This window comes from Halichoeres trimaculatus, unplaced genomic scaffold (assembly GCF_033239565.1).
Source record: "Halichoeres trimaculatus isolate MK-OKI-2021-1 unplaced genomic scaffold, fHalTri1.1 fHalTri1_scaffold_13, whole genome shotgun sequence".
Classification (NCBI taxonomy): Eukaryota; Metazoa; Chordata; class Actinopteri; order Labriformes; family Labridae; genus Halichoeres; species Halichoeres trimaculatus.
The window spans coordinates 20,289,205-20,300,331 of NW_027437191.1; the positions used below are offsets into that span (position 1 = coordinate 20,289,205).

At 40.6% G+C, this 11,127-nt stretch overlaps 1 protein-coding gene across 3 annotated transcripts; it reads left to right on the plus strand.

Moving 5' to 3' along the window:
- Positions 1–42: 42 nt before the first annotated feature.
- znf106b (zinc finger protein 106b) lies at positions 43–11,102 on the plus strand. Of its 3 annotated transcripts, none has more exons than XM_074685318.1 (21): positions 43–157; positions 553–694; positions 816–877; positions 1,058–1,261; positions 1,356–2,534; positions 4,448–4,781; positions 4,860–4,920; positions 5,288–5,442; positions 5,531–5,591; positions 5,669–6,293; positions 6,376–6,416; positions 6,525–6,667; positions 8,208–8,342; positions 8,470–8,586; positions 8,801–8,992; positions 9,167–9,229; positions 9,480–9,599; positions 9,822–9,893; positions 9,995–10,066; positions 10,204–10,344; positions 10,458–11,102. In XM_074685318.1, the coding sequence occupies exons 1-21, from the start codon at positions 111–113 to the stop codon at positions 10,512–10,514; spliced, it is 4,023 nt and encodes a 1,340-aa protein (XP_074541419.1). In that variant the 5' UTR covers positions 43–110; the 3' UTR covers positions 10,515–11,102. The 3 variants fall into 3 exon arrangements, with proteins under 3 accessions (XP_074541419.1, XP_074541418.1, XP_074541420.1); XM_074685317.1 differs by having other exon boundaries at positions 44–157; positions 10,198–10,344; positions 10,458–11,101; XM_074685319.1 differs by lacking the exon at positions 43–157 and adding an exon at positions 320–398 and having other exon boundaries at positions 10,198–10,344; positions 10,458–11,101.
- The last annotated feature ends 25 nt before the right edge of the window (positions 11,103–11,127 follow it).

Sequence of the window (11,127 nt, forward strand, 5' to 3'; positions counted from 1 at the left end):
CTTATCCAGGCGCTTGTAGATCGAGGAAAACCGCCCACGCTTGCACGCGCAGTGACAGCGATGTGTGACGGTTGGCTAACAAATAGTCGACGTAAATGACGTAAACAAACATGGCGTCCAAGCGGCAGATGATCTTGTTGCCAAGTAAAACCATGAGGTAAATGTTATATATCTTAAGTTATTAATATTTCGTGGTGCTTTCAGAATTAGTTACATCAGAGTTAACTTTGACTGCCGTCTTCAGCCACTTGCAATGTCACTGACCCTTGCTCTGCACCTGTTCACCCCTCCTTATCATGTGGAGTTAACCTGCACAGTGAACGCAGGCTAGTTGTGACAGCAGAGCCACGTTGTGATGCTGGAAAAAGTTTAGTCTCAGTATTTATGGTGTTTTATTGGTATGTCTAGTTCTCTTTTCAGAGCCATTTCAGGCCACTAATGTAGTTTGGTGTGTGGATTGTTCTCATCAAATCTAACGTGCAAAACACTGATTTTATAACATACTTGTTGTTTTATTTAACATTAAAATACTGTTTGTTCATGTTTTGTCAGTTCAAAAATGGGAAAGATTGAAAACGCTCATATGACGGAGAAAAAAAATACTAAAAAGAAGAAGAAGAAGAAGAAAACCAATTCCTTGGAGAAGACCCCAAGTCTGTACTGTTTGTTGTGTCGCAGCTCATATCTGAAACATGTAAGGAGCTCTAACTGCACCGTTAGCAGGTGGCTGTGCTAGCTTGTGCTAGCTTACACTGGCTTTGTCAGCATGCTGCTGTTACTCTGACCTGAAACTCTGACAATATGCCTCTTTATAGGAAGCCCATGAACATATGCATGGTATGCTCCATCACAGAGAGCTGGAGACGGTGCTGGGCAGGTGAGTAACCTGAAGTGATTGGTGCTGAGTTTTAACTCACCGTTGTGCCTCCTATGTACTTTGTGTTCTTAATAACATACACACTTTAATATTTTTATTGTGATCTTAAATGTGAGTTGTCAGACCTCAAAGCAAGAACGGTTACTCAAATGTTATTTGTGTGTTTTCTGTCATCTACAGGGATTCAGTGCACAACTGTCAAGCGTGTGGGGAATCTGCCATGGGTTTGAATGTATACGCTCAGCACATATCCACTTCTCAGCATGAAGCCAACTTGAGGAGCTTGATGTCAAAAGATGTGAAGCCTATCTCTTTGTCCAAAACTCTGGGCAAAGACATGGTGGAACGCATCCTGGAGAGAAACAAGTGGCTGAAGATTCAGGAGTATGAGTTTATGATGGGTCATAATAAGTATTTTTTTTCTATATTGAATTTGTTATTTTCTAACCCTGGCCTATTATCTTAATTCTCAACACAGGAAGAAGAAAGCAGCAAGAGAGAAAAAACGTAAATGGAAAGAAAAAAAGCAGGAAGCTGCTAAGAGGCATGCAAATATGTTGCAGGGAGCTGGAAGAATAAACACTGTGGTGTCCAAAGTAGTGAAAGGGAAAATATCCAAACAAGTGAACAGAAGGGTACCACAACAGATGCATGAAATCCACCATGGAGGAGCCAATAACACTGTGCTTAAGAATAGAGAGAATAAAATGTCCTGTCTGCAAAGAACCCAACAAAAAGAAGCAGCTCTGCTGAATGAAAGTGGAAGATCATTTTGTTTGTCAGGCAGGCCTGCAGGTCAAACTTGGCAGCACCCACATACCCAGGTGATGTTTGATGGCAACTTTTCTATCAACAACCTTGCAACTACAAGCCAGTCTAAAAGCTCCCAAACAGACAGAGTTTTTGGAGAACCCAGTTATACCCAAAAGAGTGCCGTTTATCCCACAGGAAAAAACACACTACCCGCTAACAGACAGAATCATTTTTCTAATGCAAAAGATAGCGACTACACCAGTGATTACCTCCCTCAAAACGGAGCTCTCATATTTGAACAAATGGAAGGTTCTGACTCATTTGAGCCAGGACAAGTAGTTAAACCTGCCTCAGAAAACAACACTGCACCCATGCGGGATATTGACATCAGTGCAATGCTGCGGCACATCAGGAGATCGCTGGGTGTGAGAGAGCCGTGCAGGGCTGACCGTGAAGCCCGAAGACAGAGAAGTGAAAACATCACCTCTAACACAGCTACGTCCGTACAATCCCCACAGGTCAGATCTCCTACGCTTACATATCGCTTTGGTTTTCATACCACAAGTGAAGCTCCAGCTGGACCAAATCAGGCAACGTTGAAAACAACACAAGAGATGACACAGCAATTTGAGAAGGGCTCACTACCTGCAGGTGAATCAAACAGAGCATCAAACAAGGAGATAGACTCCCAGGTGGCCTATGAAAGCCAGGCTTTGCACAACCAAAAACCAGACTGGACTGCAATATCTGACCCAAACACAAGTATCACCCGCAAGGTTCGAGTTGCACACAAAGCATCGAGGAGTTTTCTTAACTTTTCACAAGCCCAGAACAAGCCGAGCTGGAGTGAGATGTACCAGGAGATGAAAGGGAAGAAGCCTGACAGGTTTCAAGGAGAGACCAGGTAACACTTTTTCAATAACTTTTTCTACTTCTATGAACTGTGATCTTTGCAAAATTAGTTGACTTCATAGTGGCTATGTGGCTCCAACCAATCGCTTCTCTGCACATAAAAGGTTTTAAAAGTTAAAAAACAATTAAGATAATGAGAATTCATTGATTAATTAAAAAACATTTAAATGAAATAATTTCAAACATGTTGGGACTAAGGACATTGGTAAAAACTAGTGACATTCTGTCAGAAGGAAACATGACACAGTCTCATTATAGAAAAAAGAAGAAACTAATAATCATACCTGCAAGAATCTGAAAAAAAAACAGTATATGCTTACACATGTAAGTGAACACAAAACAACAGGTCAAATAAATAAATATTTAAAAGACCTAATTGTATGAAAACTAACATGTGAGGCTTAAAAACATCTTGTATTACTGGATAAGAGACCCCTCCTAAAGACTGAACACATCAACTTTTTTCTCATTAAATTTATTTCCAAAGCTGCAATTCAAACAAAATTTCTACCAGACATTAATATAAACTCTAATCCACACATGAAAAGAAATCACAACGTTCAGGTCCATAAATAATGATTATGTGGAATTAAGTTACGATAACACAGGTAAAAGCATTGAACACACCATGGTAAGGCTGTAAACTTTGACAAGGAAATGCACCATACCACCTGAAATCTGTCAGTAATTATTACTTGAACTTCCGATTAGTGCGCACCAACATCAGCTGAGCTAGAGCAAATTGATGGTCCTATAAAAAAGGTTGTTTTTTCACCAAGCAGTTAGATATGACACACCTCATGATGGGTAAAGGCAAAGAGCTCTCTGAAGACATTCGCAACCTGATTGTTGCTCAGCATCAGAATGGAACTGGTTAAAGACTTATATCAAAGCAGCTGAATATTCCAGTCAGCACCGTTTGAGTCATTATTTGCAAGTGGAAGAAGCACCACCTTACCATCAACAGGCCACGCACATGAGCTCCTTGCAAGATTTATGACCAGTGAGTCAGAAAGATAGTCAGAAGAGTACTCAATGAGCCAAGGACCACCCTGATAGTGCTCCAGAAAGACTTGGAGGCAGCAGGTACAATTGTTACAGAGAAAACAATAGGCAATGCACTCCACTGCCATGGCCTCTATGGACGCTCAGCCCACAGGACTCCATTCCTCAAGAACCTGAGCAGTGTGGGCGATTAGTTAAAACATACAAGAAGCGTCTGGAAGCTGTCATTGCAAACAAAGGCTTCTCTACTAAGTATTAGATGAGTCTCAGTTTGCGTGTTCAATACTTTTTTCCTGCATTATCGCACTTAATTCTACATAATCATTATTTATGGACCTGAACGTTGTGATATCTTTTTATGTGTGGATTAGAGAAGAAATAAAGACAATGGTAAAAAATCTGGGGGATCACAGAAAGCAGTTAAAGGCAGTTTGTCATTGAGTCCCTTAGGTACCAGTGTCTGAAGGGTATGAATCCAAAAAGCTTTGTGCTGTTTTAATGACTTGTCATGGTCACCCTGGGTGGTTACATGACCTGTTCGATGCCACAAAAGCGTAGAGAAGAGATGTCGTGTTGGGCATTGTTAAATGTATGGCTATGGGGTAATTTGAACCGTTTCTGTGGATCTTCTTCTGGTAAATTTGGACTTTTTGTCTTCATCCAACACACCTGCCCGAGGAGTAGATGTGTGAAGATCTGTGCTTCTTCTAAAGTTTGACAATAAAAAAAGTTTTAAAATAGCAATGAGTGTAATGTCAGTCAAACAAGCAAAATGTAACCACACACTGTTTCTCATAAAGTGTTTAGCACGGTAACCAAGGGGGTTTCAGTTTTGAAAGGAACTGTGGCATCACAAGTTCTGTAATCATTTATTCTTTTCACCCCCTCCTCCCCAAACAGGCTCGAGATTGATCTTGTAAGTTCAACAGACGGAGAACGCTCATCAGCGACGGAGGACTACAACATGCCTCTGTCAGAAGGATTTCACTGGGAGTCGTTCCCAGACAGCCCCTCAGCTCAACACTGGGCTGGATTTCCTCCTACTCCCCAGGACACAGCAGCCAGCAACTCTCACCCAGAGCCAGAGGTTCAACTGCAGGAACCTTTGGAGCCGCCTGGTGAGACAGCAGACAGAGATGGGATGATGAACGGTGTTCAGGTGAAGGTGGAACCCGATGTTGAGTGTGAGAATGGAGAAAAGAGAGGCAGCAAGAGGAATCCCAATGAGTCAGTGGTGAGTGGTGTACAGTATTATCGTCTGCTTGTTGATGCATTTTAATCATTGGAATTTGATTATTGTTTTTCATTATAGGGTGATGTGGACTCAGAGGAGCATCGCGCTGCAAAAAAGAAGAGAACAGAATCCCACTCTGGTAATTCTGATCATTTTTTCCAGTTGGAAAGGAATTTTTCTTCATGCAGTTAAACCATTAAAGGTGCCTTAAGTGATGAGTCAGCATTGGTTTGAGTAAGACAAGTCTTAAAGATGGGTGTGAATTTACCTTGACATGTTTCAATTACAAACTTCATGCAGACTTTCTTGGAAGATTACGCCATGTTTTTGTGGTTTGTCTGCCCTCTGATTTAGAAAGGTTTGGTCCTCCCTGAAAACTCCAGTAAATTTGACTGATAACATGATGTTGTCATCTAAAATAGCCTTCTTCAAATAAATGATCAATGATTGAATCTCTTCAAAACATTTGTAAAGTTTGATAGCATGTGTTTCTCTCTAACCTGCAGACCAGGATCTGATGGACCAGCTTCTGGCGGTGTCTCTGAGGGAAGAGGAGCTGAGTCGCTCAATACAGCTCTTAGACGACTCCCTGGTTCCGGCCCGCAATGCTCTGATAGCAGCCTACACAGAAGTCCAAAGACTGCTGCTACTGAGACAGCAGGTACCGACATCAATGAAGAAGACACCCCACATGGCTCAGGTATTTGTTTCATAGCTTAATAATGAAGATCGCTACTTATACTTTTTAGGGTGCTGCTGAGGTCAACAGTCTGAGAGCCAAGCGGATTGAGATCCTTAAGGGGATGCAAGGTACAGTAGGTGTATCTTTTTGTTCTTGCTTCATGTGAAACAAATAATAAGCTTTTCCATTCTGTATCTCTTTTCAGGTGGATCTACCTCTTCCTTGACAGGCGCTGCTGCTGTGCAACCCAGACCCTGTTCTCATCCTTCCTCTGATGCTCCCCCCACACCGTCCAACACCCAGCTTTATACAGCCACTCTCCCCCTGCCGACACTGCAGACAAAGCAAGAAAAGTGCCAACTACTCACAGTCTCATGTAACCCCAGTGCTCCTCCTATAAACCAACCTGTGCAGCTGTTTCCACCTGATCTGCTGCCCCTCCCACTGCTTGCATCCCCACCTTTAACTGCTCCTCCAACCACCCAGACCCCCTTACAACATCCCAGCACAGATTGCTTCACATCAGTGGAAACTTCTCTTGAATCCTCTGCCAGGCCACAAGGGCAGGGTTTGCAGCAGTGTGAGATTACAGAAGATCTGCAAGCAGCAGAAAGCAGATCAGCTGCAGCAGGGGATGAGGATGGAGGGGATGAGAGCGACGACTCAATCAGGATCATTGAGCCTCCCAGTGTGGTCATAGATGTTGATGAGTCTGAAAATGAGGAGGCAAACTCCAACATTCCTATTGTCAAAGAGCCTCCTCCAAAGTCCGTCAGTGTGGAGCTCAGCTCTTCAGGCACAAAGACAAGTCAGCTGAACAACGCTTGCAGGTGAGGTATTATGGTTAGATATTACACAGGTTATTTACCTCAGAAAAAAATGTTAACCACTTCTCTTTCTTTTTCCACTCAGAACAGTTCAGCCTGCTGTTAAAGACACCAATGCTCCTCCAGGTGAGTTTTATTCCTGCAAGTGTCACAGGACATATTCCCCAAAAGGAGAAGATAAGATAGAGCTATAAAATTGTGACTTGTTATCAAATTCCTGTTTTTGTTTTCCAGATTGTGCTCAGGTGTCGGTTGATGAAGAACTGTACCAGGGAGCTTTTGAAAACCACACTGGCTCCGTCTACAATCTCCATGTGTATGGGGGACGGCTGTACACATGTTCAGGAGACAACACAGCCCGGGCCTACTCTCTGGGGGTAAGAAGGTCACAGGCCAAAATACATCCATTTGTCTCTGATGAAAGCGTCTTATTTAAATCAAGTAAATGTGATCTAAAGTAAACACCAGAAGGCTGTGCCACAGAAACATGAAAGTAGAATTTCGATCACCAGAGCATCACAGGAAGTAATTTAAAATTTGATAAGATTGAAGAATTTATTCAGGGAAAAAGTGCAAAAAAACTTCTTAGAGGAAACTTCTTCAAGTGCATGGATTTTACTAGTGTTGCTTTTTATTTAAATTTCCTTTCTTTTAACATTTTGTTGCAGTTTATGTCATTTTTTATTATTTTATTTTCTAACTCATGAGAAATTATAGTTATAAATTATGTCTGCAAATTAGAGATGCATCAATCCGATCCTGGTAGACTTAGAACGTAAGACAAAGGGCTGAGCCATGGGACAGATCTATTCAACTCAGTTCTTTGCTTTTCTGTGTGTAAAACATCATCATTGGTTTTTGTTAAGCAGAGCAAAAACATATTTCTCAGTCTCATATTTTTAGCACTATTGGCTGGTACCTAAGCCCAGGTAGTAATATTGGTTTAAGGACTTAAAAAGTTGGATTGGTGTAACCCAAAGCAAAAAGCGTACTTTTTTCTAGAGACCTCATTTATTCCCAATATGAAAAAAGTGGCAAGATGAAGCTAAGAACTCTACTTTTCCAATCTCATATTTCCTTTTCTTTGAGTTTAGTATAGAAAGAAGCACTAAAACAAGGGGTGGCCAACGAGTCAGGGACCAAGAGCCACAAAAATTACTGTGGTACGACAAAAAAAAAAAAAAAAAAAAAAAAAAACATGGTCTTACAAACGCACTTCCTCTTACACATAAACAAAATGACATAATATAACAATCAATATGTTTCTAATTTTCAAAGAGAGATTAATTGTGTTTGTAAGTGTGTTTAAATTTGTACTTGGAGCCCTGTCAAAGACAAATTTCTGTTTTTACCGCAGAAGACAGAAGTTCTATCTATCTATCTATCTATCTATCTATCTATCTATCTATCTATCTATCTATCTATCTATCTATCTATCTATCTATCTGTCTATCTGTCTATCTATTTATAAGCATATGAATAATTGAGAAGAGCACATGTAGAGAAAAGAAACTGAAACTCAAGTATCAATCTCATCACCCAAGTTTTGATCAATACTGATCCTAAAGTTGGCATCAATTTATCAATTTTATGAATGGATCGAAGAGCCGTACACTGAAAGGCAAAGAGCCACATGTGGCTCGCGAGCTGCAGGTTGGCCACCCCTGCACTAAAATAACACCAAGGCATACATGCTGAGCAAAGCAACTGCAGTGACAAAAACTGCAACAGTAGAATAAAATAAAAAGCACAGATAAAAGATACACAACACAAATGACGTTACGTTTTGGCCTTCTGCTCTTCTGTGCACCATCTGTTAAACAAGTTATTTTTTAAAGATTTGTTCAAATTCTGCCGTGACTGACATGAATACAGTCTTTGAGACAATAAGCCATGTATGTGTTTTTGTGTTTCCAGAGCAGAAAATGCCTCATGGTGTTTGACGGTCACACACACAGCATCAACTGTCTGCTGGTAGCGACCCCTTCAAACACGCTGGCGCACCTTTATACCGGATCTAGTGACCAGAGCATCCGCTGTTACAGCACAAAGGTAAAAAGAAGTCTGTCTGAGGATAACTTCCTGTACTCCTCTAAGTTTGTGAATTTTGTAACTGGCAGCTCTGGGAATTGATTCTTCTGTGTTATTTTATTTGAATCAATTTTCTTTTCTCCTCCAGACTGGTCAGTGTGTGGAGCAGATCACTCTGGCAGACCGGGTGTTATGTCTGCATGTTGCCTGGAATATTCTGTTTGCTGGACTTGCCAATGGGACAGTCGCCAGCCATGACTTAAAAGTGAGTGAAATGATCATTTGATATTGGTGATATTGAAAGTCTCTTTTTACACATGACCTAACTTCATAGAGCCAACTATTAAAACTGGGTTTATTTTAGATAGTTAGTTGATGACTAGAAGAGTAACCAGACCAAAGAGATTATTCCTCATAGTCTTAAATGTGTGTAGCATCTGACATCTTTTTTTTTTAACCCCCCTCCCCTCGTAACTCAGACTCTGAAGCAGCTGGATGTGTTTGACTGTCACGGCCTGCGTGGTGTGAGCTGTTTGGGTACAGCACAGGAAGGCGCCCGCCGTGTCCTGCTGGTCGGCTCCTACGACAGCACTATCAGCGTACGAGACGCCAAGAACGGCTTGCTGCTGCGCTCGCTGGAGGGTCACACCAAAACTGTGCTCTGTATGACGGTAAAGAGATGCATCCACCTCTGAGCATTTCACATGTTTTTATTCAAGGGAGACCATACTTTACGTAATCACACGTCACATATTAAGTCATCTGAAGCAGGCACAACAAATGTATGTACCACCATAAAATTACTTGTAAATTAGATGCAACAAACTCCTCTTCTGTTGTTTCAGGTGGTGAATGATTTGGTCTTCAGTGGCTCCAGTGACACAAATGTTCACGCCTACAACATCCATGTAAGTGTGAAAGATTCCCAGGAGTAACATTCTCCAACACCAAGACATAACGTGTGCACTAGATACTGTGTTGCACCCACATTGGACACTCTTAGGAAACAATATAAAAACGCTAATGTTGTTGACAAACAAAAACTTCTTAGTTTTAGATTCAGCAACAATTGTATTAGTTAATAAAAGTTAAGTTTGTTTTTATTAATTTTATCACAGTTTTTGTTTATTTTGACTTTGATTTGTTTTGTATTTGTAGACGGGTGAGCTAGTTCGTAGCTACAAAGGTCACGATCACGCCGTCACATCAGTCGTCGTCTTGGGCAGAGTGATGGTGACAGCTTGTGCGGATAAACTTGTCCGAGTTTATGACCTTCAGGTAGAGTAATTAAAACATTGTTTTTACACAATATGAGGTGGTCTAAACTTGCAAAATCACAGATGTCTCAAGTTTTCACGTCATGTCATACACCTTCATGGTTCAAGTTTCTAAACAAGCATCTTCGTATTTGAACATATTTAAACTCGATGTCAAATATACAGTGATACTGTCTCAACTATGAATTATTAATGTAATCATTTTAAATGTTGTCTCTTTTAGTCCCATGAGCTCCTGCAGGTGTATGGAGGGCACAATGACATGGTGATGTGCATGGCTGTGCACAAAAGCATGGTACGTGAACCTAAATAGACCCAGATGCATTATTTCATCTGCACTTAATATTTTTATCTTAATTATTCAGTTATTTTTTGACTGTTGGTGTTTCCATTCAGATCTATACAGGCTGTCATGATGGAAGTGTTCAAGCTGTGGAGCTCGACTTGATGAAGAGCTACCGCTGCTGGGTGAGGACTCATTACATCTGATGATAACATTAATATTGGTCTGATGCATTTATAAGAAATGTAAACAGATTATTTACAAATTATTTTTTACTTCCCCATGCTTTGTGTGTTGATGCCCACTCTCTGTTAAGTGGCAGAACTGCTCTCTGATCTTCGGTATGGCGCAGCATCTTGTGCAGCATCTTCTTAGCGATCATAGCAACCCAAATCTGCAAACAGCGAAATGTCGCTGGAGAAGCTGCAGCAGTTTTTTTCCCACACAGCAGTTAGTCAGACAGGTAATAGAACCACGTCATCTACACTTTGTGTGTTATGTGTTGAAAGTCTGAGTCTTCAGGATGAAAACAACCATGAGATCAGTCTTGAAATGTCTTTTGTTTTCTGTTTGCAGGAGCTGCCTGATCACATAAGGAACCATGTGGAGAAGGATAGTGAAGTGCAGTCTTGAAAGCAGAAATTAACTAGACTTTCAAATGTCACATGACATGAGAATGTGTTAGGTTCTTTTCAAGATTTGTGATTCATTTTGGATTAATTTTTCAGTATTTAACCTCTGAGGCAAAAGGATTTGTTCCTTGAAGAAAGTCAATACGGTTGTAGTGTCAATGTAGATACAGTAAGCCTTGTTAGATTTATTGAAAATTGTGATCTAAATCTATCGCAGCAGAGAATTCTTCAACACATCCTCCCACCTTATTAAATCCAGGTGCCTCTAACTCCATCTTATACATTCTACTTTTGTACTGTGGTTTGGTTTGTTAATCACTGGTCAAAGACACAGGGTGGGATACCAGCATCTGGTGAGCTTAACTTTTTCTTTCACTGCCTGTATAATTTCTGATTTTCAAGGTTGTATATAACTGCTTAAAAATCATGTACATAAATGTGTATGTGTGTCGTTAACTGAATTTCCTTTAAGATAATTTAATTGAAGGAGTCTGTACAATCACTTGATTTAGTGTAACCCTTTATTTTGTGTGAACCCTTAATTTTCGTGTTATATACAGTGATACAGTTTATTACCCACAGCATTTGTAAAGCAATAAAACACAGTTTACTCT

What these genes read in the sequence shown, in the direction of transcription:
- znf106b (XM_074685317.1), top strand. Translation starts at nt 111, where the DNA reads ATGGCGTCCAAGCGGCAGATGATCTTGTTGCCAAGTAAAACCATGAG. An exon ending in CCCGGGCCTACTCTCTGGGG is followed by an intron (nt 6,668 to 8,207) that starts GTAAGAAGGTCA and finishes TTGTGTTTCCAG; the next exon opens with AGCAGAAAATGCCTCATGGT. An exon ending in TCGCCAGCCATGACTTAAAA is followed by an intron (nt 8,587 to 8,800) that starts GTGAGTGAAATG and finishes CTCGTAACTCAG; the next exon opens with ACTCTGAAGCAGCTGGATGT.